General features: G+C 45.8%; 1 protein-coding gene across 1 annotated transcript in view; it reads right to left on the bottom strand.

Moving 5' to 3' along the window:
• The window catches only part of PTPRN2 (protein tyrosine phosphatase receptor type N2), a gene marked incomplete at both ends in the record, with an annotated part of 620,206 nt that overhangs the window by 82,080 nt on the left and 511,419 nt on the right, over positions 1-26,707 (bottom strand). Inside the window, one exon of the mRNA XM_079538424.1 lies at positions 17,330-17,542. Coding sequence (XP_079394550.1) covers positions 17,330-17,542 — 213 coding nt within the window. The remainder of the gene's footprint in view (positions 1-17,329; positions 17,543-26,707) is intronic.

Genomic DNA, 26,707 nt, shown 5'->3' with positions numbered 1-26,707 from the left:
GATTATAGATCTCTGCTAACAAAAAAGAATCAAGAAAAAGTGAACTCTACGAAATTAATGTAACATTTTTATGCAAATGCTAATGATAAAAGAAATAATATTACAGCCAACTGGTGCGAGATTAGATTAACTTCCAAGTAAAAATAACATCTTGGACAAATAATTTAATATGCTACTGAGAATCTTTGTTTTCCAGCCAGATTTTAACATGTTAATGGTCCTCACAAAGGAAGGAAAGGTTGAGAAACACAACAAATACAAATAAGGTTTTTTTTAAAGAGTAACTTTATCCCAAATATCAACATGTTTCTTTCGTGACGTATATACAACCAGAACAATTATTCCCAGAACTGCTGTAACTGTCAAATACGTTAAACAAAGCGAGCATGTCACTGTACACAGCCAGAAAACATGCTTAATGTAAACAGGAAGGTCAAATCAGAGTCACACAAAATCACCACTGAGGTTCTTGATTGGTGTTTTAAATCTTCAAGACAATGGCTTTTCCCTGCCTGCAAACGGATTCTGTTTTTGTTTTAACGTATCCCCAGATTGGTCCAATGGCCCTGGACAGCCCTTCCTTCCCCACTCCTAGTAGCCCAGGCTGAGCAACCTGCCATTCCCCACACGCCTCGGACATCTGCAGCTTCTTCCAAGACACCCTCTGTTAAACCTGACCATTCTTGACTTTCTAGCATAGCTCCATCTACAGCCTAGCCTTTCTCTGCATATAATTCAGGTGTCATTCTTCATTGAGAAACATCAGCTACACTTAAAAAAAGCAATCATAAAGCATAAAGTGAAACATGAAAAAGTGATCCTCTTCAGCCTTCAGGCTTCACCATCTACAAAAACTTCAACACAGAGTGCATTTGGAGGATGCAAATGGATTCCTTCAGGACACTGGGATTAGGGAGGTGCAGCTCAAAGTATGTACATATCTAAATGTGGGATTCAGGCTTGCATCACACTCAAGGTGGGCTGCTCTGGCCCTGTGAAAAGCGTGGGGAATATGGGCTGTTCCACACCTGGTGCCTGAAGGGAAATCCCACCCCTGGGCACTGAGGGAGCTGTCATCACGTCGCAAGCACACAAAGCCCTGGGAGGTTAAAATCCTCATTTATAGGATACCTGCCATCTGTGCACCTCACTGCACACTCAGGTATTCTCTTCTCAGTTCTCCAAAATCTTTACTCTCCTAAGCATTTAGCAAACTACCATCCACCAAACCATAATTAGAGTTAGAACTTGGCTAAAACGTCAAAGCCTCGAACAGCATGAATGAAACAAACAGCTGTATTTCTGTATCGTCTCAGCAGATGCGCTATTAAAAATATTTGCTAAGAATGAATTCAGTTTACTGCTGCACTTCTATATTTAGCAGAGTGGCTCGGGCTATTTCTGCCATACTGCGACTTTGTAACGTCTAGCCTTTGTTTGGGTATAGTTTGGGTGCCATTCTTCATTTAAAAACATCATTTACACCTCAAGAAGCAATCATAATGCATACAGTGAAATATGAAGAAATGATCCTCCTGACCCTCTGGGCTATGATCTAATGGATGGGTTGGACATAAACATTTATTTAAAAGGTAATTTGAAGTTTATGACATTATTTCCCATCACATGGGAATTGCTATCATACTGAGGCACTTACTCTGTTTTTTATTTCCCAACATTTATTATCAAACTTATGTGGCGGTCACATGCAATATATAATGGAAAAGTAATATCGCTGCGTGACAAAAACTGCCATAACCAAGATAAATATTCTGTAAATAATGTCCAGTTAAATGAGTTCAAAGTACAGCACGATGATCATCTGTAGAGAGCTTTTTATTTGAGACATAATTGATAACATTAAACAAACCATAAACACTACTCTCAGAAAAAAGAAGGCTCTCTTCCAATGAGGTTCTGAAGTCTAACACTTGGTTGTCCTCACAGAGATACAGAAAAGCACAACAATTATTTCCTAAGGTACAACAAGTGGATTTTCAAATCCCCACTTGTGAATGAACCACATCACAGCACAAATGGAATTTATCCAAATTGAAAGAAAGGGCATCAGTAGACTTGTGACTAATGGACAACAACTAGATAGAAAGCCAGTCGTACCACACTGCTTTGCTAGAAAGGGTCTCTGAACCTGCAGGGTTTACTATGAGGTCCTCTTAACCAAGGAGGCACTGCGCCTCTTTGGAAACAAACCCCACAGATATCTCTCATGTGTTTTATTGAAATATTTGTTTCAGAGAGAAACTGATGTATACACTTTGAGGTGGGGGTAAGGTGACAGAAGGGCTTGATACTAAAACATGTCTGAGTAATGGTCAGTATTAAGTTTTTCCCCTCGTATTCAGAGCTTTAGGTCCTGCCAACACCATCCCAGTAAGGTACAGCCAACATGCACCTCAGTGTTATATTCACTTCTCTAACATCACCCACACATTATAAATTTTCTTTCCAATATATCAACAAAAATAATATTTATTTATATATATATTTTTAACTGTGCCTCAGACTTGAATAATCCCAAAAAGGAAGTCAAGGAAACAGGCCTGATATTTCCACTCTTTTCAAAATCTGCTTGGCAAATCCACGTGGAAATCACCTGACCCAGTCCAGAAAGAAGTGCAACACAATTATGTTCAGAATTAAAAGCAACGTAAGAAAGAATAAACAACTTCCACAGCACAATTACTAAGAAAATGCAGAGATATTAAACAAAGAAGTAACTGTTTATTAACAATAACTGATAGATAAGCACACACAAAGCCCTTTCAACCTGACTTGCCAAATATTCCAGCAGAAACAAGCAACAAACATACAGAAATCATTTTATATGCAAAAATCAACAAAAATGCAGAAAACATACAGAATTCATTTTATATGCAAAACAAAACTGTTTCATAGAAATTTCAAATTAAATACACTATCTAAATTGTAAAAATTTTTTACAAAGTAGAGCCTAGGGTAAATTAAAATACCCTAGGCTCTACTTTGTAACAAAATACATAATGAAAACTAAGAATATAGATAGAATCATAGAATGGCTTGGTTTGGAAGGGACCTTAAAGACCATCTAGTTCCAACATTAACTTTTATAAGTTGAGTGAGAAATAAGAATGCTTTTCTTAGTTTTAATACATGTGAATATTAGTCTTTAAATTACAGAGGCATTATTTACAGGATGAGCTGCAGCCAGCTGCATGCTTACAGCATGGATTTAACCATTTTGCAATGGTTGCAGTCATAATGCAGTGAGATTTAAAGGACGAAAAAAATAAATTAAGCTCATTTTTTTTTAAAACAAATGGATCCAGGACTACAAACATCATTACTCTCTAACTAAATTTGCTTAGTGTTACTATAGGGTGAAGCTAAAGTCATTTGGCTGCCTTTGTTTTGCTTTTGCATACTCAATACGCTTGCAGGTGTTATAAATTCAACTTTAACTTATTTACTGTGTTTGTAGCTTTGGGGATAATTACAGCTTTATTACCATTTATTTTTTGAGTAACTGAAACATACTTTCAAGCTTTAGTTTCATTTTAACATCCTTTTTGTCCAGGAGTAAAGGAGCTGTTTATACATGGGGAGTATTTACACACACGTTTTCTACCACTGCCAGAAAAGGCAACTACTGAGATCAACCTGCCTTCCAGAAAGGAACAGAGAGAACACTGGAAAAATGTCTGTAAGTAATATTTAGAGAGATCCCATTTCTGACATGGCATCAAATGCATCATTACATAGCCACACCGTTTGCTTTGTATTTCTCTAGACCTTGCTGGGGAGCTGTGTGTGGGGACAATTAGAACAGAACATGCATATATTTGACTGTTAGCATAAATGTGCTCTGCAACATTCAGCTGGGAGTGACAGTTGTTGTGACTACCTGCACACTCACACCACACCACCATCTGTATATTTGCAGCCCAGTGTAGGGGTTTTAATTTGTTTTAAATGACCTAAAAGGCAGGGCTGCTGCTTCTTAGTCAAACACCCATTTTCCTAATAAGACTCCAATTTTAATTAGAGTTTCAACATTAAAAATTTCAACTTTTTTTTTTTTAGCATTCCAAGCATTCCCTGGCGGGGATTCACATAATTATGACTCCCCTTTCTTCGCATTCACAAAGAAAGAAGAAATCAGACAGCAAGGCAAAGCAAAGAAAGCATGGTAATCCTCAGATGGAGAATGACTTTTTCTTCACTTGCATTTATTTGTTTCATAACCACTCTTTAAATTCAAGCATTTGCACTGTCTTATCCTAAAATCAAACAAACTGAAAGCCATATTCCATCATGATCCACCACTCAGCTCTAGAAATCTAGCAGGAGTGAACATGCACCCAACCAAACACACCAACTACCCAACACTGTTCAAGGAAATATCGTTATTTTAACTCCTCTAGTGACTCCCACCAACATAGTGGACATCTAGACAGCTCAGGAGCTTAAAAAGGGATGGGCCTTTTGCTCACCAAGAAGGAGATGGCAGTATAGGTTGGGTAATACTGCCCAAAATAAAGGGACCGTTTCCTCTGCTACCCACAGCAGGAAAGCACAGGCTTCTTTGCAGATCATGCTGTTTCCCAGGGGTCAGGGCAATTTGAAGACCATGCTTAGTTTATACTGCTGGGGATTTTTGTCCCACACAAAAACACAAGAGACCACTCTGTGCAAGTAAGACGGCTTAGATCTCATTTGTGAAAGGGAAGAGTCTCAGGAAACAGATACCTGACTTAACATGAGGGAAGTGAGAAGGACTACACAGACCAGAAGACGTAATGAAAAATTTTTATGTTTCTTTAAAATGATTCAAGTATTTTCCTCAAATAATGACAACATGGTAGTGTGTTCTTCCAAGCCTCAAAGAAACTGCAGGGATGCAACTAAGGGCCTACTAGGGCTACTAGGAAGGACCTGTACTCACTCAAGTTCTACTGGTCTAAAAGCTGCCACGTTTTTCTCAGTGCTCCTGACAGTGTCTGAGCAAATCCAGACAGTGCCAATTCTGGAGGTGGCAATTCACCTATGTGCCACAAATAAAACCTGCACGTCATCTGAGTAATGTATTTTCTTGTGTTTACAACCAAATCTGGTTGTCTGAATTGCATTTCCCACATTACAGGTGTAATTGCATGCAGTACATGATAAGTAAATGGAAGACTTGGAGGGGAAGACACGTTAAGGGCTAATAAGGATGTTACAGAATCCGAGTTCAGCCCTCAACCCTACTAAGAAACTGAGATATAGCACCCAGCTACAAACATGTAGTCCTGTATCCACAGCAATCTGCACAACTGGCCCTACAGCCATATCCTTTATGTGTAAATCAAACTTCAATAATTTGCCCATTTTAACCAACTTCGATACAGGCTGATGCGGGCACAGCTGCAGCTTACTATGAATCTGCAGAGTAAACACATCACTAGCACAGGGACAGCCACACAGCATGCTTTACAAATGAATGGTAGTAATGACTGAATTAACCTGCAAGGCCATGCAGAACCATGTACAAATCTCTCATGCTTTGATTTTGTCTCACACACCCCAAGCTGGACCGGCTTCCAGCAGACACCAAAGCTCTGAAGAAAACTGCCACAAATGTTTCCTCTTCCACTCCCAGCATTTATAGCTGCCTGGGGCCCAAAGCAGGCAAAACTGCAGTCCCAAGCCAGCTGTAGCTTCTCAGGAAAAATACACATTAAATTTGTGAAGTCCACTATTTTATTGCTCTGCAGGACTGAAAATGGGAGATCATTTCTGGTAGAAATGAGACTCTCCAGCTTGTAAGCAGAACTCAGCATCCTCTTCTAGCTCAGAAAGAAACAAACAGTTACAACCTTATGTCCAAAAACACAGCTTTATCCCATTCTGGAGATTATTATTGCTTCTCCTAAAGTCTGCATAACTGCATTCATGGTAACACCGTCACTAAAACCAAGCAGAGAAATACAAAAAGAAGTCCTACAAACTTGTACAACTCTCAAATCCTTTCTTTGTGGAAGGGTGGTGACACATATCAAACGTGATGCTGGGAGAAGGAAGTATTTATCAAGAATGGCCATCAGCAATATTTTTTTCCATAACATCATCTGTCATGACAGATGAACGTGCCAGTCATTACACTTCCCTGCCTTAAAACTAAAGTCATTTCTTTCTACTCCTCCTCCACTGAAAATAAAAATGAATTCACTGTTCAGCTCTGCTTGGAATAGCAAATGCAAATGTTGCCAACAAGGAAACATGGTGAAAATAAGGAATTTATAAAGCATGGCGGTCTTAAGTAAGTCAGGGCAGGTTATTAGGAGCTCAATATGTGGTAGTACAGTGAAATCCTCCTAAACTCTGAAAAAAATATTATGTATGACTTCTGTTGTATCTCCGAGCACAGATATTCTATCACACACTGCAAAAGCCTACAAAGATTAAAAATGTTGGTCAGTATTTCTACATATCCACTTCATTACCATTACAGGAGATACCGGAAAAAGTGAGAGGGATTTCGTACTCCAAGCTCAGTACTGATGTGCAGAGGTACAGGGGGACCTCACATCTAGAGTAAACAAGCACAGCAGCGAAAGATTTTAGCCTGTATTTAACATCACTGGGTGTCTTTGCTCGGTGCTACCCAGAAGTGAGAATAACAGTTTCACTTTTTCTTCAGCTTCTCATCTTACATGCTTCCTACTTTTCTATGCTGCCACTTGTTACTGCTTCAGAAGAAATAACTTGTATTTTCCATCTCTCTTCGTACCCATTTTCCCTGCTATTAATCATTCTTGTCACCTTCTCCCCACTCCCTCTATTTCTGCAGCATTCCTTCTGAGATGCAGTGACCAGCATCTGCTCAAGCCTCACTCATTGATTTTTTCTTAATTAACTTCTAAGATCCTCAAACAAGCAAACAAAATTATTAGTTAACATTGCCTGGAGAGCCAGTGCATTGAACCAGACCTTCAAAACCAAGTTCAAATTGGGATCAGATTGGTCAGCAAGCCTCCTGCATGCTTTACCTCACATTCAAGAGCTTTCCAGTGAGGTTAAATAGGAATTGCAGCTCTTTATTTCACTATGGGGAGTGACACCATGGGGACTTTACACATTCCCATTCACATTTTGTTATGTATAGCATTTCCCCAGAGCACAGGAGAGATGCTGTATGACATAATTTCAGTATACAGTATGAATTTACATATGTAGATCATTCTTTCCCCTAAATCTACGTTCAGCTCCATGGCATTGCTTCTCCTGCTACGACTGACTGCAATGAAACCTCTCCCAGTAAATCACCCTGCTTCAACCCATACCAAGCATTGGTCCTCCACAGAATTAAGTCTAACCAAGAAGATGAAAAAAGGCAAAACCCAGATTTTGATGGTTCACACTGTCAGAAGAGGAACAGTGTACTGAATTTTTCCTTCCCATCTTTCTCTTGCTCTTTTACTCATAATGAGAAAGACGAGTAGTTCTCTGACATCTGCATATATTCCCCTCTATACATTTTTGAAGATTAGTGGGATGTCCACACCAGCAGTACTAGAAATTAGGAAGGGTTGGTAGTTATGACCCTACTGCTGCTCTCTTAAAACCTCTGCTCTCTTAAAAACTGCTGCTCTCTCATTTCTGCTGTTGCCAGACTAAGCCAGGAATAGCATTCCCACCTGCATGAAATGAAAGAATGAATCTCCAAGCTAGATGATATTCAACGTGGGCAAGGGGAGTGATTCTAATCTGCTATGGTAAACACACAAACTCAAACCTGAAGTGAGTTTTATCATGGTAATGCTGTGCTATCTACATACCGGAGGACAAGAGCAACCACTTCTGAACACAGCTCTGCAAAGCAGAAGTCCTGACTAGAAGGAAAAAACAGGAATCATCGGGAAGCCTGCACTATGTTAGCTAGAAAGGAAAAACAGAAAAACAAAAACTGTGTGGAACATGAAGAGCATTTTATCCATCTGAAATATTACAATTAAATAAAAAAAGAAAAAAAATTCCCTGATCAAAATATCTGCTTGTTCAAAATGCAGCATCCCAAGCAAACATCAGTAAAACATCACTGATGTGCCTTTTGCAAAAAAAATCTAGAAATTGCTTGGGAAAGCTTAGAGAAAACCTAATGCATTTTCTCTTTTGGCCAAGCCGCCTACGCTGAATTTGATTTTCTCCAATTCAAAAGCTGTTGTCTCCCATCCCTCCAAGACTAATTTTATTTTTTTGAAAGATCTCACTTCTAGGAGTGCTGTTTTACAGCCTCTCTCTTTTAGTCTCCGCTCGGTTATTTTAATAGAACGCAAGTGGCTGAAAGAAGGGAACCCAAGCTGGAATATGCAGCACTGCAAGGTGATCCACACTGCAGTGTCATCCACTGCTGCTATGAGGGTTTAGAAACTGTGATAGCAACAATCACAGCACAAAGAAGTCAGATGAATCATCTCTGTCCCTTGAACTGAGAAGCATATAGGTCTCACACCTGGAGCCCTGGGAAGATGGCAGCAGATGTGTAGCAAGATTCCAGGAAGGCTCTGCTCTGGTCAAACTTCTCTCACAGTTTATACCACAGCAAAACCAGCAAAGCCTTTGCAACACCCAATTCCCTCCAAGAGCTTCACAACCAGGCTGCAGGCAGAGGGGAAGCTGAGGAAGTAACACCTGCTTTTGTTTCTCTGTCCCATGAAACAGCCAAGTCCAAACAGGTTTCATAGAATCACAGAATCATAGAATGGCTTGGGTTGGAAAGGACCTCAAGGGTCATCAAGCTCCAACCTCGCTGCTGCAGGCAGGGCCACCAACCATCATATCTAATACTAGACCAAGTGCCCAGGGCCCCATCCAACCTGGTCTTGAACACTTCCATGGATGGAGCATCCACAGCCTCTCTGGGCTTTATCAGGGAAAAGCCTCAGGTGGCAATGGCCGGCTTCAAATCCTTCCTGAAGGCTGAGTACAGGCACACAGTCCAGAAAGGACAAAAAGATTCCCACTTCCTTGAGTGAGACTGATGCGCACGATGAACACAGGCAGTAGGAAGAACACCTGTTTTGCACCTTTCAGACTTCAAACCACACACTGCAACCTGTTTCTGCTCCCAGGCAACATGTCCTACAAGAACCAACAAACACCTACAGCAATTGCTTATGTACATGGAATGAATCTTTACTCTCTTACTGGGAACATGACCCTGATACAAGGTTTATTCTGCAAAATAAAAACCTTCCCAGCTAAAAACTTTCAAAAATACACATATTTTTTCCCCTCTAGCACAGTACATGGAAGGAATAATAGGAAAGGCTCAGGAAGCCAGATCTCAGTGTTAACTGAGGAGTTTTCAGAAAATGTACAATAGAGAAATGTGTCAAATCTGAAACACGATAGCAGAGTTATCCAAAAAAAAGAAAAAAGAAAAAAAGAAAAAAATCTGAAAACAGAAAAAAGGGCAGAAGGATGTAGGAAATACGGGCCTGAATATCTTCTATATTACATCTGAAGAAACACCACTGAAGACACTGCAGTTATTCCAGAAAGAAGTCAGGACACTTGAGATGATGTATGGCTTGGAACTGCAGATTAAATGCTCTCCAGCCCATTAAGCAGGGCTGTGCTTACCACTGCCTCCTCTCATGCCCAGGCACAGCATGGGATGGACTCACCAGAGGCAGAAGACCCATTGCACATGAGTCCATCCTCAGCTCCACTGGCACCAAGCTGACCACAAGAGCAGCAGTAACGGCATCTGCCCTCTGAACAGGCTGCCCACAGACTCACAAAGGTGTCCAGTGAGAGAATACAGTTATTTTCTTTGGCCTTTGCTAACTGTGCACAGAGAATCATTTGGGAGAAGGCTGGGCGACCCAGCCTGATGTGGTGACAGGGCCCTGCCAATCATGTCCATTTTCTAGGTGAGATAGGGCCCATAAGTCCAGGCTGCCTCCAGGCTTTCTCGTAAGAAAGGCCCCTGGGGTGGCGACTCCAGTTTTCCCAGTTATTAAAAATGAGTCACCATCTTCATCTCCCCTCTATTTTTCTTCTTAGCGCTTTCTTACGTTCTTGCTTGCAGCACTTTTGTCCTTGCTCCATAACACACCAAGTCCATTCTGTCCCCTTGGATAGGGAAAAAGAAGCAAGTACAGGAAGGGGAGAGCCTGACCTGGCTTCACCAAGGGAAGGTGTGACTAATCCAGTGGCCTTCTATGATGGAGTGGAGTGACAGCATTTGGACAAAGGGAAGGCAACAGATGTCATCTACCTGGACTTTTGCAAAGCCTTTGATCCAACACATTCTCATCTCGAAAATGGAGAGATATGGATTAGAAGGATGCACTGATTGGAGGATGAGGAATTGGTTGGAAGGTCACAGGCAGAGGGTTGTGGTCAATGGCTCTGTGTCCAGGTGGAGGCTGGTGATGAGTGGTGTCCTTCAGGGGTCTGTCTTGGGTCCGGCACTCTTTAACATCTTTATCAATGACACAGATGAAGGGATTGAGTGTGCCCTCAACAAGTTTGCTGATGACACCAAACTGAGAGGTATGGTTGGTACAGTAGATGGAAGGGACACCACCCAGAAGGACCCTGATAAACTCTAAAGGTGGGCCCCGGTGAATTTAATGAGGTTCAACAAAGCAAAGTGCAAGGTTGAGGTAATCCCAGATACGTATACAAACTGGGAGAACGCCCTGAGAGTAGCCCTACTAAGAAGGACTTAGGGATCCTAGTTGCTGAAAAACGTAACACAATCCAGCAGTGTATATTTGCAGCCCAGAAGGCCAATGGTACCCTGCGTTCCATCAGAAGAGGGGTGGCTAGGAGGGTGAGGGGGGCAATTGTCCCTCTCTACTCTGCCCCTGTGAGGCCTCATCTGCAGTCCAAGTCTGGGGCCCTCAACACAGGAAAGATGTAGAATTTTTAGACAGGGTCCAGAGGAGGGCCATGAAGATGACCAGAGGGCTGGACAACATCTCTTATGAAGACAGGCTGAAGGAACTGAGCTGTTCAGCCTGGAAAAGAGAAGACTGCAGGGAGACACTACTGTGGCCTTCCAATATTTAAATGGAGTTCATAAACATGAGGGAAATAAACTTTTTGCACAGATAGACAGCGACAGGATAAAGGGAAATAGTTTTAATCTAAAGGAAGGGAGATTTAGATTAGATTTCAGGGCAAAGTTTTTTATTGAGAGAGCAGCAGGGCGCTGGCACAGCTGCCCAGAAAAGCTCTGGATGTCCCATTCCTGGAGGTGTTAAAGGCCAGGTTGGATGGGGCCCTGGGCAATCTGATCAACTACTTGATGTAATGATTGGCAACTCTGCCGGTGGCAGGGGAAAATGAACTTGATCCTTGCGGTCCCTTCCAACTCAAGCCATTCGATTATTCTATGATTCTGTGATACCACCTCCTCTTGGCCCTATCCTGCAGCCTAGCGAAGGGTTATCCCCTTCAAATCTGACTCCACATGGCACCTGTTTTCCTTTCATGCAGAGGAAGGGCTTCCCTGGAGCTCCTCACTTCCAGGAGCTTAAGATCCATTTTATAAGTTCCTAAGTCAGATCCGCATCTACACACCTCTTGTTCTGCCTCATTCTGCTTTGGCCATCCACCAGCCGACATCAACAAAATATCTAAGCATAAGGCAAGTTCTCTGCTAGCCACCCTTACACATTTCTCAACTCTTTCTTCTCCCCCTTTATTACTATGCACTGCTGTATGGAATGAGCATTTAGAAGACTGAAAAAACTGTTACATTGCTATATAATCATAGAATCATAGAATGGCGTGGGTTGGAGGGAACCTTAAAGATAATCCAGTCTCAACCCTCTGCCATGGACAGGGTTAGCACCCACCAGCTCAGGCTGCCCAGGGCCCCATCCAACCTAGACTTGAGCACTCCCAGGGATGGGGCACCCACAGCTTCTCTGGGCAGCTATGCCAGGGCCTCAACACCCCATGAGCAAAAAATTTCTTCCTAACGTCTAACTTAGATCTTTCCTCTTTTAGCTTAGGTAACAACATTACATACAAAATATTTGTAGGTTACTGTAGGTCTACCTTAAGATAAAACACTGATTAAAGAGAATTGCTCATGTAACACACAGCAAAGAGGCCTGAAAGGGCAAGAACTGCTCTTCCAATACATACAACTCCCAGTGTATATTTTATAGTCCTGTTGCTTCACAGTCACACAAGACAACATTTTTTTTTCTTTTAATAAGGACACCAGAAAGGAAAAGATTAGAAGTTCTGTCCTTTGTTTTCCCAAAAGAAAACACATTGAGCCTTACTGCAAAACTTGCATCTATCCAAAATCCTTACTAAATGTATTCCTTACTGACAAGTTTACTGAATGCTCATGTATCGAATATTCATCGTCCTCAGTGATAGCTGAGGTTTAGTGAGAGTTCTTAGAGGCAATTTACATAGATGTGAGCACTACTGCAGGGCACTGACCAGCCCACCTTACTTTGCTCTTGGACCTGATGTTAACTTCAATAAAAAACTTGACAAGGAAGGTCAGCAAACTTATCTTTTTAAAATTTCATTTAATTCACAAAACTCTATTTTCTAAGGAGTTGATACATAGTATTACTATTGTGTTAACCTCTAATACTACAAAAGCATGTTGCTTATGAAATCAATCTAGAGTTTAAAAGACAAAATCATATTAGATGCAATGAATTATCTGTATTTAAATACACAAAGTGGGCATGATGGCTACACAGAGTGGATTCTTTCAGTGTGGAAGCCTTTAAAAATATTTGTAGCAGCAAAATCCCTGTTGTAAATGCTGTTTTCTTAAAATCTCTCCACAAAACTACCAGCAGGATCAAATCTTTCAAAGCACTGAGAAGTTTTTAGTGGCTCTGAATCCAGAAGGATCATGTAACTAATAAGACTGAAATTGACAAAGGAATATATAATTTATATGTAGTGTAACACAAGTAACAATACAGAACTTAACATATAATTCACAATTATAAGCCTGCCAAGTCACGTTATTGGAACAAGCTTTAGACCAGGGGATGATGTAACCCAGCTGCACTGACGCTGCACAGCTCGCGTAACCTTGAATATCTCAGGCAGCTGCAGAAGGACCTCACTGTAAACTGCCTGGTCTTTGCCCCCTCGCTTTCTAAAGGAAGTTATTTTGGCTGAGGCCAAGGAAAATTAAAAAGCACATTATTGACATAAAATATTAAAAGACAGCTCTCCGAAGCCAGCTTCAGCACATTTTAACTTCTGCCTTTAAGTTCCATTATGGCCAATGTTTTACAGAGCATCACCAGCGATGCAGAAGATGATGCTCACAGTAAAGTTCTGCAACTGGAAACAGAAAATCGCTGATTTACCATCTTGCCCAACCCAGCGTTCTGCACACAGGGGTCAGAAGGCAGGGTTCGGCCAGCCTCACCAATACATCACCCTGAATCCAGCAGAGCATTCCTAAATAGCGGTAGTCGCTAATAGGCACTCATTACACTAATAGATTGCTCACTAATGGGTGCGCTGACGGAGCTATGCGCTCGGCAGCCCCCCTCGCAGCCCATCCCCGTGTCCCTGCACCCGATTCTCTCCGGGTGATGCTCCAAAGCCTTCAAAGGGCACGAGGAAAATCTGCTCGGTGTGGTGAAAGGAATCAAAGAGGCTCTGCTGAAAATTCCTAAAACGCTTCTGCCCTAATCTTCTGGAGCAGAGAAGGGGCTCGCAGAATACTAAACTTGCTTTTCAAAGGAGATCAAAGCAACACGAGCAACAACTGCAAACATGAACGGAGGTGTGCGCATGGGCACGGGGAAGGCAGAGAGCCTCTCTTCAGCCGCCCACGAAGGCTCCCGCTGACTTATCTACCCGTTACACATGTGGTTTGAAAGGACAGGAGACGTGTTTAAAAGGTACACACAAACGCTCCGCCTTTGGACGGGCTGTGTTTCATGCACACGCAGCGTTTTACGAGATACACTGCTGCCATTAATTCTGAAAAGCTCCTTAGCCACAGTCTAATTAAAGCAGCCTATAATTTCGTATTTGTTTAGCGATTCAAAGATAAATGAAGTTGCGGCTGTGTATCTCCCCTTCCCGGTGTCACCCTGCAGTCGGGGTTAGTCTCACAGAGCGTATTTAACACTTTGGCAGCCAGATGCTTGCTTAGGAAATCCCCCCCAGAACAGATTCACAGCTCAGCCACTTCCAGCAGATATTTTATTTGCCTGCTTTAACCTGCCCGTGCCCCCTATGCCTGCTTCTCCTCCAGAGCCCCCCGTGTGAGCTGCACTTGCACAGCAATGCTGATGTGAGGTCCCAGCAGCACTGAGGTTGGCTCCCAACTCTGGCACTCAGCACTGAGGAGCCCCAGCAGCCAACCTGCTGTTTCCCTGACAATACAGTTTGTGTTTTCTCCCTCCCAATCTGCTATTCCGCTGCGTAAACTGGAACCGAAAATAAATAAATAAAAATCATGGAAAAGAAAACAGCTGTGGGAAAAAACTCTGCTAAGTTCACAGGGTGAGGAAGGAATGAGTAAAACCCCAAGTGAACTCTCCTGGCTGAACTGGGTTAGGATGAAAAATGCTGCTGCTAAATCTTGAAAATTTAGGTCAGCCTTGTTTATGTGAAGATATAAAGCACTGACATTTGGAGAAGCATGTGAACTAACGCAGTATTTCAGCGTTCCCTCTGAATCAGTGGGCCACGAGGCCCTTTCATACCGACCAATTTCCCCTCCTTCAAATTAAAAAAAATAAATCTGAATTGTCACTTTGGCTGCAACCAGCAACACACTGAAGCATCGTGTTTTAAAGTCTAGTGGCCGCAGCTGCTGAAATATTTTGTATTTTTAAAACAGACTGAGTTAACCAAGTAGATACTCGGGAAGCATTTAACTGATGTAGAAGAGAACAAAGTAGGTACAATTTCCAAAGCTATCTGCTTTTTTTTCATCCCTGTGTGAATACGGGTCGCATTATAGCCCTATGAATACCAGAGAAGATGAGGAAAAGGATAATTGCTGCTTTTCTGAGACCTAATTGATGTTATCCGAAACACGCATCACACCAGATACCCGTTCCCTTTAACACAGCTCAACATATGGCGATTCTGACAATGCAAACAGGGCTCGGTCCTATTTCTCCTCAAATCCACGTGAATGGTTTATTATACACAAGATGAGGCCCAGTGATTCATGTTGCTAAAATGCTACTTAGCAGCAGCGAAACTGCTCAAGTATTTTGCCTGCCTATACTTGGGCCTCCTACGGCTGCCACTGAGACCAATGGCAAAATTCCCATCTCCTTCCATGGGAGGGGAGCCAAGCCCTTAGAAACCTTTGTATTTAAGGAAAAGCAGTTTTCCTCCCACTCACGACTACAGTTCTCCTGAAAAACCAATGGAAATGCTGAAGAAGTCAGGTGGTTCGAATTGGGCCCAAAGGTCAAGAACAAAGAATATGAAGGCAGTTCTGCTATTGAAAAACTGAGCAGCATCCTCAAAGCACTGCCTGGCTTCTTCGCCTGCTTGTTTGTTTGTTTACTGTTATTATTTTGAACAGAAAATGACACTTCTAGATCTGACTAGGGAGATTTTAAAACATATATAAATCCTGGAAGAAGAAATGAAGCGCACATTTCATTTAGTGTCTGGATTATAGCTTCTTATTAAACAAACCAGAGCTCATTATAAAATCAATATCAACTTAACCACTCTGTTCCCAAGAGAAATGGCAAAAAAGGTCACTCCAAGAAATTCAAACAATTTTCCTGCTGGAAGGGCACGATTTTAATTACAGATACTATTAATTAGAGCTGTCACTAAGAAGATTGTCCTGTTAATTATCACAAATTCAGTTTCAAGTGTGATTTTGGAACCTGGAGGGCTTTCTTAAAAAAAATAAAATAAAATAAAGGATTTGTGTATTCATGTTTAATGAAAAAAAAAGGAAAAAAGAGACTACCTATCCCTTCTGTGATTGTGGTTTGAATAAAACAACAGTAAGTTCCCCATTGATAACCAACAAAAATGTTTACAACCAAGATCTCTTTGGCCAACTAAACTTAGAGGACAATTTGCTGGTTGGGCCACACGTTGTCCTGGAGGACACCCCATTCTTCCACAGGCAAAACAATAAAGCACTGGAAATGCTTTTGCTCTCGCTTTCTCTTGCTTTAGAATTCATTACATTTAAAGACCTAAAGGAGATCTGAGGATTTTCTCTTTACAGAAAGCACTCTATTTAAACTGAAAAGCAAAACCGTTCCTGAAGATACCAGTCACAACAGAAACATCTGCATTTATCACTCATTACTACCATCTCTCTGCGCCCAGCCTGGGGAGAGGCGCTGCACAATCTCCTTTCCAACACAGAAGCGGTACAGACAGACCCAAACTTCCCGAGTTTACTCCTGCACAACTCCCAGCTACCAGTCTGAAGCCTCAGAATACAGAAAGGCCATCACGCCTGATGCTGAGCAGAGCAAGAAGGTAAAACAGAACTTGACAGAGAAGTGCCACAAGGAGGATCCTATCGATGCGCAGCACACACGGGTACTACAACAACAATATTTACACATTCTCGACTTCTCTCTCCCAGCCACACTCCAAATATTTTGGGCTAGAAAACAACAGCTGCGTGGTGTGCGACCAAAACACGTGCACTGCCATCACCAAGAACACCCCCAAGAAATCAGCCCCATGAGCTAAAACAAACTCCAGCAAGATGCAGCCTCTCTCCACCCAGCTCTTGAAACTGAAAGAGAAACTCCAATGTTTTGTGATGTGTTCCAGCAAACCTCAGAGCGGCACTCCCGCCTTCCTGGCCACACATCTGCCACCATTGTTCTCCTCCAAACAGCCCCCATTCGCCTCCCCATCTATCAGCATTACATTTCATTTTATCTGAATAATGGCAGAAGGTGGCAACAGATCGGGTCAAAGGCTCTTTTCATATCAGACTCTGAAGAAGTCGATTACTCAAAATGAGAGACATCTTCAGATAACCGTGCGAACCATCCCTCAGAAACGCTAAAGATTTTTCGTTATTAATAGCGGCAGGGGTGACAGATTATGGATATTAATGTTATTTTTCAGAGAATTTCAACAGCGAGGGGCTTTCTTTTCCTTCTTTGAATGTTTCTAATTGGACACAAATTTACAGCCACGAGGACTGCCCGGCAGTAAGGAGCTGCTCCCGGGAATATTCACAGGAGATGGGAGGGGGGGAAGCGCTGAAAACAAACGAGCCCAACGAATGTCTCCTGGCTGAACGGGGCTGGGGAGGAGAAGAAGGAGGAGGAGGAGGAGGAGGAGGAAGAGGAAGGCCGGCACTTACCTGATAAGCAGCGGTAGCATCGGATCCGGCGTCAGCCCCCAGGGCCGAGAGCTTCTCCTTGAGCCGGTGGTGGGCGCGGTGCCGTAGGCAGTAGACGACCCCCGATGCTGCCAGGACCCCGGCGATGCAAGCAAGGGAGAGGAGGGTGAGGAGGAGAAATTTGGCCGACTCTGCCTCTTCCCCGCGCTGCGGGAGCGGCGGGACGTGGCTTTTCTGCAGGGGAGGAGAGAGAGGCAGCGCCTGAGTGCGCGGAGCGGAGCGGTGCGGGGGCCCCGTCGGGGGAAGCCCCCGGCAGAAACGACTCGCAGCGGGGCCGGAGCTCAACGGCGGGCAGGGACAGCGCCGCGACCCCCCCGCTCCGTCCCGTCCCGTCCCGTCCCCTCCCCTCCCGTCCCTTCCCCGGCCGTGCCCTCCCCTCCCGGCTTTCCGCTCCCGAAAGGCGGAGGCGGGCGCTGGGTGCGCGCACCGCCGGGTCCCCCCTCCTTCCTCAACCATACAGAACAACGAGGGAAAATCCGTTTGTTGGTTTTTGTTTTTTTTTCTCCTTAGAGTGAAAAATAAAACACGAAACAACAGGGAAAAAAAAAAAAAAAAAAAAAAAAAGAAGTAGGTGGCAGTTCTTCCTTTTGTCTGTTACAGAAGAAAAAGGATCATATATAAATATAAAAAGAGCCGGATAGGTCCAAACTCCTCCAGATGACTATTATTTTTGCAGCAATAGGAGAGAATCCTTCTCGTGCATTTCACTTGTCTCCATGTGCTAAAAAGTTGTACAATAATTTCCCCTCATTAACTTCATTATAAGCTATATTAGCAACAATTAAAAACGCAACATGAAAATGAAAAGACCAGGCGCGCAAATTGCAGCAGGACTCATTTGGCCCGCGTTCCCCCTTTCACAATTACCAGGGAAATGAATTGAAAAGCACGCCCCTGCCTCAGCCCTGGTTGCTACAAGATGAGAACAATTAGCAAACTCCTTTCCACCACCTAATTTCGCGTGGTAACAAAATGGATTTTTCCCCATGAATGCCTAGCCGGCCTATTCATTATCTCTCCTCTATTAGTAATTTTCTGCTCCGTATTCAGCTAGCCAGCTCTTAATTTCCTCCTGTCTTGCAGTGTACACAGTGGCTCTTATGTCAGGCCCGGTCCATTTTTATCTTGTAATCATAAAGGCCACCAAAGCAATTATCGCTGGTCTTGACTGTAAAAGCTTGTCATTAATTAGCCTCCTTGCCTTCAGTACTGCGGATTAGCCGGGGCTGAGGCTGAGTTAATGGAAATGCGGCTTCAAGGAGCCTCCCGGATTTTCTCGCCTGGATGCTGGGAGCGAAGGATGCTCGGCCGGCTCTGGGAAGCCCCGGGGGCGGGCGCGGACCCCACTCGGCCCGGCCCGGTTCAGCCCGGCTCGGCTCGCACCGCCCCCCGGCCCCTCCTCCCAATCCCACCAGCCACCAGGGGGACGGGGCCGCTCCCCCCCCTCCACAGGGGTCTCCAGGGGCGCCTCCCCTCGCCCCCCACCCCGGGCCACCTGCCCCGGCCGCCGTGGGCTTGCAAACCGAGCCGGGAGGGGCAAACCCGACGGCATCACCCGGGGGCCCGGGGATGCGCGGGGCTGCCGCGCTCTGCCATTAGCATTTCAGTGAAAGGGACGCCGTCCCCTCGGGGCCAAGGGTCGCGATCTGCATCTCAATAGGCGGCCCCCGCTAAAGGGCCGCCGCCCCCTCCCCGACGGCTGCGCCCCGGGACGTTAATCCGCCTCTCCGCTCCGCTCGACCCCCCGATAGCAAGGCACAGAGGAGCTCCTCCGACCCGGTTCGGGCCCCCCGCGGTGCCCGAGGCCACCCCGCCCCCCCAAGCCTCCCCCAAGCCCTGAGGGCGCGTCCCCGCCGCGCAGCCCCGGCTCCCCCACCGCACTGCTCACGGATCTCCCCTTTCTCCGCTTTTAGCACCGCGGTTTTAAAACGCTTTTCCCTTCGTCTTTCGCCGTGTGAAAGAGCCGCGCAAACGCCAGGGGGAAAGGGCTGTGCGAGGGAAACAATGAAAATGACGGGAGCAAAGTGCTGTCAAGCGCCCTGAGTAAACACGGGGGAGAGAAGGAGCGTGCTTTCCCCTCGACTGCCGTAGTTATAGTGACGGGAGTGCCGCTTCCAACTTCTCGCAGCGCCGGGATCGAGGGGCGGCCGTGCCCGGAACAAAGCGGCGTGGGCCGAGATCCGCTTCTCGTAACGGAAAACGCGAGGAAACTGTCGGGTTTTGGGCTGTGGGGTGGGGGTTGAGGGTTAGGGTGCCTTGTTGGCACCACGTCGGGAAACATTTTTCATAGGGAGCCCACGGAGCCGCCGTCCCTGGTGCAGGGCATCAGACGGCCAAGAGCTTGCAAAAAAAATCCAAAGCAAAATAAAACACACAACCTTCCAAGGGAAGGCGCCAGGAATGACCAGAGAAGAGGAGCTGGGGAAGCGGCAGCCGCACCTCCGCCCCATCAATCACATCGGGGGCAGTCAGCCCCTCTCCCTGCCGCCGTCGGGGCGCGGAGCTTCCCCGTCTCCCCTCTCTGCCACCAGAGTCGGTGAGGAGGAGCAGCCCGGGGGTCGGGAGCCGCCTCCGGCTGGGCGGCCCCGCGTACACCTCCGCAGTCGGGGAGCGCAGGGCTGGGGCAGCAGTGAGGCCCGGCCCCGGGATGCGTCCCGACAGGAGAACCTCAGCTTCCCGGTGCTTCCAGAGAAGCACCGCAGCCCCGCAGCCCTTCCAGCGCATCAACCGTCAAACGATGAAACGGGTAAAAATGAATCCAGCGAGGTCGTTCCAAGCTCCCTCCTTCCGACCCTCCCTCTCCCTCCCAGCCAGGAGCTGAGATTTCCCCTCGCCCAAACCTCTCATTCTTCTTTCCCCGCAATAAGGCCCCAGCCTGAAACGGAGCCCAGGGTTAATTAGAGGCGTCCTGTCAGACTTGACTCGAAATTGAAAGAAAAATGTTTAAATATTTATGAATTTGACATTTACAGTCGGATGTCTTTTAAGGCAGAACACCTCTCCCTGTGCTCGCTCAGGCTGCCACGGTGCTCGCCCGGGGTGGAAGGGGAACAATAGCTGTTGCATAACACGAAAAACAAATCACCTTTCTTTCCCCTAAGGCTCAACAAATAAATAGACCACATAAATTACACATAATTAAATATTAAACTCAGCTACATGTAACTATGCATTTTTTAAACTTTGTAGAGCTGAATATATTGACATCCCCCTGAATGATTTCCTTTTCGGAAACACGTGTACTGCGAGTCCCAATGAAGGCAAAACCACTGATCCTAAACAGACAGTTTAGAAAATAACTCAAAACACTCAGGCTATGGCCTTTGCTTGCTTTGCAATGGCCCAATCCATGCTAAATGCTAGATGACAAAGCTTCGCCCCATCCCAGAGAATCACACCTACCAACCACTTCCACTCTTCCATTCTATGACTCTACACTCACTAGCACTCGCTGGAGCTACACCGCTTCCATAAGGGTTGTGCTGTTGTTGTCACGATTATTTTAAGAGGGAAAAAAATGCATGGGATCTGATCTCACATTGGCTTTCCCAGTCCCTTGGCAGAGCACATCTACACTCAGCCCAAAGTGAAGCAGTCAATAGTGCAGCGTAACGCCGGAGTCACAAATCACCGCTCGAATCAAAGCGCCGCGTCCTGTTCCATGGTGTCATCCCATGATTCAGCACAAACAAATCCCAGGCAAGTGGCAGTAAATATTTAATGGAGGATTTCATGTAAATAAGTTCTCACACCTACGTTGGAAGAAGGGTAGAGGAAAGCCTTTGTGACAGCGGAGAGGGCTCTATGCAGGGCTGTGAGTGCTCACCTTCCAGATGCCCCAGCAGAATTAACTCCATTATTCCTCCTAGGACACAGGACCTGATTCTGCTCCTGGTTGAAGCAGAACTTTCACAGAAGTTGAGGTTTGATTCCACTTTATCAGTGTAAGGAGATCCCTGACAACGCTCAGCTGCTGCACCCAGCCTTCCCTCCACGATGTAAAGGCAAAACCACTGTGATTCATTTAGGAATAACCTCACACTGCATTTTTTTTGCAGCTTGTGAATGTCTTGATTATTACATTGCTATCAGGCAGATTGGTTTCTAAGCAATAATAATAATTTAGAAAGCAGATTTCTTCATAAACATGGGCAAAAGGAGCTACTTGAGAATATGATTTGTTTCAAAATATCAGAATGCTAAAAAACTCGAGAGGTGCTATTTTTAATTTGGAATTCACTATAGAATCTAATAAATGAGAGAAGTGAGGCGGAAATAATCATGTATTAATTCTGTGCATTACAAAATCTTTTCAGAAGCTATTATCAGAGCAAGAGGCATTGTGGTTTGGATTCAGGGTGGGAGAAATCCTTTGTGCAACTGAAAGCTATTGTTCCTCTGTGCAGATGAAATTGTACTTGCAAATCTGCCATTCAAGGAGCGAAAAGAGTGCCTGGACAGAAGAAAAGAATTCTACAACAAAATCGTTCCTCTTAGAAATGAACTTCAGGAAAATAAGTTCTAGCTCACCAGCTTCTCTTGTTTTTCTAAAAGGACCCTTTGCTAATAGGCTCGGTGCTAGAAGGGAACGTGTGTTATTTCCTTGATAGAGGAAGCATGAAGAAAGGGACGGGTAGGGGTCTGTGTGGGTGCATCTACAATATGTACTCTTCTACATAGATATATATGTATTTGCTTGTTTAAATAAATCTAAACTTAAATCCACTTCTAACAAATTCTTGCTGCAGGGTGATTGGGGATAGAGGGTGAGATGCTCTATGCTCTTTAAGTTTGATAGGTCACCAGAAACCCAGAGGCGCACTCGGCATCAGGACAAACCTGGCTACCTCACTCTGTCCCTAGGAAACCCACAGACACAAAAGGTTTTCCTTTGTGAAATAAGAAAGCAAAACAAAGGGAAAGCAGAAGCTCCCTCGGTTTAGTGCCTGCCCCCTCCTCACCCAGGCAGGTCCATGGGCCATAGGGCCTCGGGATGCTCACAGCATGAGTTTCGGTTCAGTGCCACGCTGCCAGGCTGCACGGCCCGGGCTACTTGTTGGTGCTTTAAGGGGATATTTGGAGAGTGAGGAAGAGGTGTCTGGGGCTGCTCTCAGCCTCCCTCCTTGCACCCTCCTGCCCAGCTCGCCTGGTGCTTTCAGCAGATGTCAGTTCATCACCTGAAATGAGGTCAACGTAATGCTTTCACTCGAGAGGGTGAAATCGGAGGGGAAGGTGCTTTTGGCTTCTTGTAGGGGTCGGGAAGATTAGATAAATCGACGGGCACAATGGGCAGATGGATTTCTGGGAACTGCAGCTTATTCAAATCACTGAGAAAGGTCACTGCGAGAGCCACAGATCTATTCATCGGTGGGGGCACAATGATCTTTCCGCAACCTTCAACACCACAAAGCACTCTCCAGCGTCTCTATACCTTTTAGTAGGATTAATGCCGCCAACAATGACTGAATACAATCAAGAATTCAGTGAGTTCAAAGATCCCTTGATCAATGGTAGATATTTTCCTCCTAAAGGCAAACAGAAGTGAAGTTTCTGGTTAGAGTTACGAGAAACGATGATAGGCATTGTCCTGAGTCCCACTACGACGTGATGTTGAGATGCCCAGAAGTCTGAGAACCCCGAAGAAGTTTGTGGTGTAAGGTTGCAAAAGAGGAAACGTATTGTAAACTTCAAGATTTTCTCGAGGCTCTTAGTATTAGTTAAAGCACGGCATGAAAGCCTACAGCATCAGCTGAGCTGTGCTGACGGACACACGGACAGGAAACGGGACAGCCACATCCACGCCTAAAAAGGAGGAAGGCAAAGCCGGAGGTGCGGAGAAGAGACGCCGGGGTGAAGAAACTTCCATTCCCAGCTCGGAGGAGCGACGCGGGAGAAAGCAGCAGAACGCGAGCACCGGGACGCCCATTTCCTCCTTAGCTTGGGCTTTGTCAGCCAGAGCGAAACGGATAAGCAGAGGGACAGAGCAGGTCCAAGCCACGAAACCTAGCCAAGAAGTCGGCTAGCGACAGCTGAGCTCGGTCAAATATCTCCGGCAAGGAGCAACGCGAACCGCTCCGCCAGCGCCGACTTAACGCCGATGCCGAAGGCACATCGCACAGACACGAGCTAAAAGCGCCCTCCGAGCGGCTCTCGGAGCGCAGCCGGAGCCCTGCAGCGGAGCGGCCGCCCCGTCCCAACGCCGGGCCCCGCCGGCCGCCCCCGCTCCCCCCGCGCTCCTCCCGTGCTCCGACGGGGCGGGCACGCAGCGGCCCCGCTCGCCCCCCGCCGCCATCCCCTCTCCCGGCGCGGCTCCCACCGCCCGCGGACCCCGCGCCGCGCTCCCCCCGCTCCGCCTTTACCTGCTGCCATGGCGCTGCCGCCGGCGGGCCGCCACCGGCTCCTCCCTCGGAGGGCTCGGCGCACCTCGGCGGGCTCCGGCCGTCCTCCTCCGCTGCCCCGACTTCCCCCTCTCCTCCCCTCCTCCTCCGCGCAGACAAAGGCGGCGGAGGCGGCCGCGAGCGCCCCGCGCAGCTCCGAGCGCTCCGGGGGCAGCGGGCGGCCCGGGGCGGCCCCGCGGGGCGCGGGCGCGGGCGGAGGATGCCGGCGCGCCCCGACGCTGCCCTCCTTATATCGGGCCGCTCGCAGCCCCTGCCGGCTGCCGCACATGGCCCATCCACCGGTTGCTATAGCGATGCCTCCCCTCCACATGTTGCTGGCAGCAATTGGCTAAGGAGGTCTGGGCTGTTCAGAAACCCTTCGCCGGTGTGAGGCGATGAATGGACACCGCCTGTGTCACTCATTTGGAAAAGCTGTTCGGGGTTTCTGTTGTGGATGTGGGATTTTTTTCTTTTTTTTTTTTTTCTTTTTCTTTTTTTTTTTTTTTAACGTGTCCCCCCCTCCCGTCATTTTTTGGTGCCACTCTCGCAAGATGGAAGCGGTGGGGGCAGAACAATGACGGAGGAGCCAGAAAATAAAAAAATAAAAATAAATCATCAAATCAGGACATCACAGTAAACCTAAAGAACAGGAGAGCATTTGCATGACAATACCGCAAAGAACCCCGCAACGTCTCTTCCTCAACGGACTTTCCTACGTTAAAAAATAAAAAATAAAAACAGCCTAAGGCTGAGCACAGAAGGTCCAAACTTTTCCCCACCCGCCCCCGTTCCCAACACCGCACGAAGCGGGAAGGGCGCGGGGCGCTGCGGGGCCTCTCCAGCGCATCTCGGCCCGAACCCACAGAACGAAGCGGCCCCTGCAGGTGACAGGTCCCACGAAGCCCCCCTCCCGCTTCCCCATTGTTTCCACTTGCCACGACAGCTGGAGTTGGCAGGCAGGGACTGGGGAGGGCTCCTCTTCCCTTTCCCTGACCGCCTCCCCGGGGCAAAACCCGCCTGAGTCAGGAGAGCCCCAAATCCCCGGGCTCAAGGAGGCTGCCGTCTCGCAGCCCCGGGAGCCGTCGGGGGCCCGACCCGCTGTGGCCCCTGCGGGCTGTGCCTTCCCGGCAGGGCTTGGGCTCTTCACAGCTTTCCCCGTGACACTGCAGCAACCCTGGGGGCGGCTCTCCCTTTCCTCTTCCCTTTCCTTCATTCCCCGTTTTCCTTTTTCCCTTTCTATTTCTTTATTCTTTTTTTTTTTTTTTTTTTTTTTTTTTTTTTTTTTTTTTTTTTAACAATCATTTTTCACAAGGCTCCTTATCCCTGAGCTGCCCTCTGCAGGGCCTGCCCAGGGACCCAAGGAAGGGCCAGGGCAGCCCATGACCCCAAAGCATTGCTCCTGCCCCAGCATGACCCCAGTGAAGCCTACAGTGAAGTGCCAACAGCGTTGTTCTACTACTTCTAGAAAGAAGAGAGCTGTCACATCACACCCCCACCCAATTGCCATTCCCATCTCAGGTTTAGGAGGATGTTGCTGACGTTGACAGAACACAAGTTCTGACCATAACATTTCTGGGGGAGAACAGGTGCTCCTCACGTTCCTCCCCGGCTCCTACCCACAGAAACCCCTTCAGCATCCACCAATATTCAACCAGCTCCATTTTTGGTGCATGGCCTCAGCGATTGCTCTATTGCTGGCACTCCTTCCACCAGCCTCCCACCCCTGCAGCACACACAGTTTGCTCACTAACATGTATTACTCAGGTTGGAAGATAAATGAACCCGCCAGGAGATCTCATTAGGACACGTGTGTTTGCATATTGATCCTCCCAATGAAGCGTCTCAAACGGATACCTACTTCCATTCCCTTTGGTGTTTATATTTCTCATTTACAAATATTGTAATTATCATTTGCTGGGCAAATGTTACATCTTCCTAGGGCTGCTGGGAGGCAAATTGGTGGAGCAGGGTCATTGACCAAAAGGGCCAAGAGACAGCATCATACTACTTCAAATACACTTTCTTTTTTTTGTTACACAACAGTGACATTTTGAGGAATTTAGAGTGAAATTTGAAATACTTTTCATTTCTTACATCATTTTCATGACTGTTAACACTTGCTAAATACAACACTTGAAAAGACTTCAGCGTCAAACCGCAGAGGAGGCATTATTTTAACAGATTAGTTAATGTTCTGTTCACTAAATGCAAGATGTGCTGCCAGCTGAAATAAATGATGTTAAATAGTTTACTGGTTTAAAACTTGTAGAACGTTTTTGAAGCCCTCATGGTACTGCTGCTCACAGCCCTCATTTGAGAGTCACCAAACCAGTGCTTGGTAAAACTCATTTTCACTTGAATAACTTACATTTAGGCCACCTAAACACTTTTTTTTTTCCCCATATGATTTAATACATTCATAAATAAGAAAACAACACAAAACCAATCAGTGGCATTTCAATGGAGGATTTCTAGAAAGTTTCGTGCCTTTTTCCTGGAAAATAATTGTATGTAAAAATGACTTTGAAGCATTTCCTCTATTTTCAGCACATGTAAAATACTGGGATTTGGAAGGTTCATGGGAACATTCACTCAAAATAAAGAGCTGTGTTTGAACTACGCCTATGCAGAAAGATCCTACTGTGGATCTTACACGTGAAATGAAAGTGATTCGGGAACGTAATTCCAATTTGCACAGCCTGACAGGCAGCAATGCTTCATGTTTGCCTGGATTCCCCCTAAAAATCTCTTCTTGCCCAGATACCAAGAAATGCTCTGACCTTCTGCCCTTGGTTTCTGACTGGTGCCATGCTGGAAATCTGCCTGCAGTGTTTTAAGTTCAGTGACTCCTACAAATGCCTACACAACGTAAGATTTTCAGTCTTTTAAAGGGTGTATAATTAAGATAAAAGCCATTTAATCTCATCTATTGCTTTGTTGCCACCTTGTCAAAAAATTTAAA

The sequence above is a fragment of the Tetrao urogallus genome (genome assembly GCF_951394365.1).
Source record: "Tetrao urogallus genome assembly, chromosome: 7".
NCBI lineage: Eukaryota > Metazoa > Chordata > Aves > Galliformes > Phasianidae > Tetrao > Tetrao urogallus.
The sequence above is the reverse complement of the archived record's forward strand: the minus strand, read 5'-3'. Positions and strand labels throughout refer to the sequence as shown.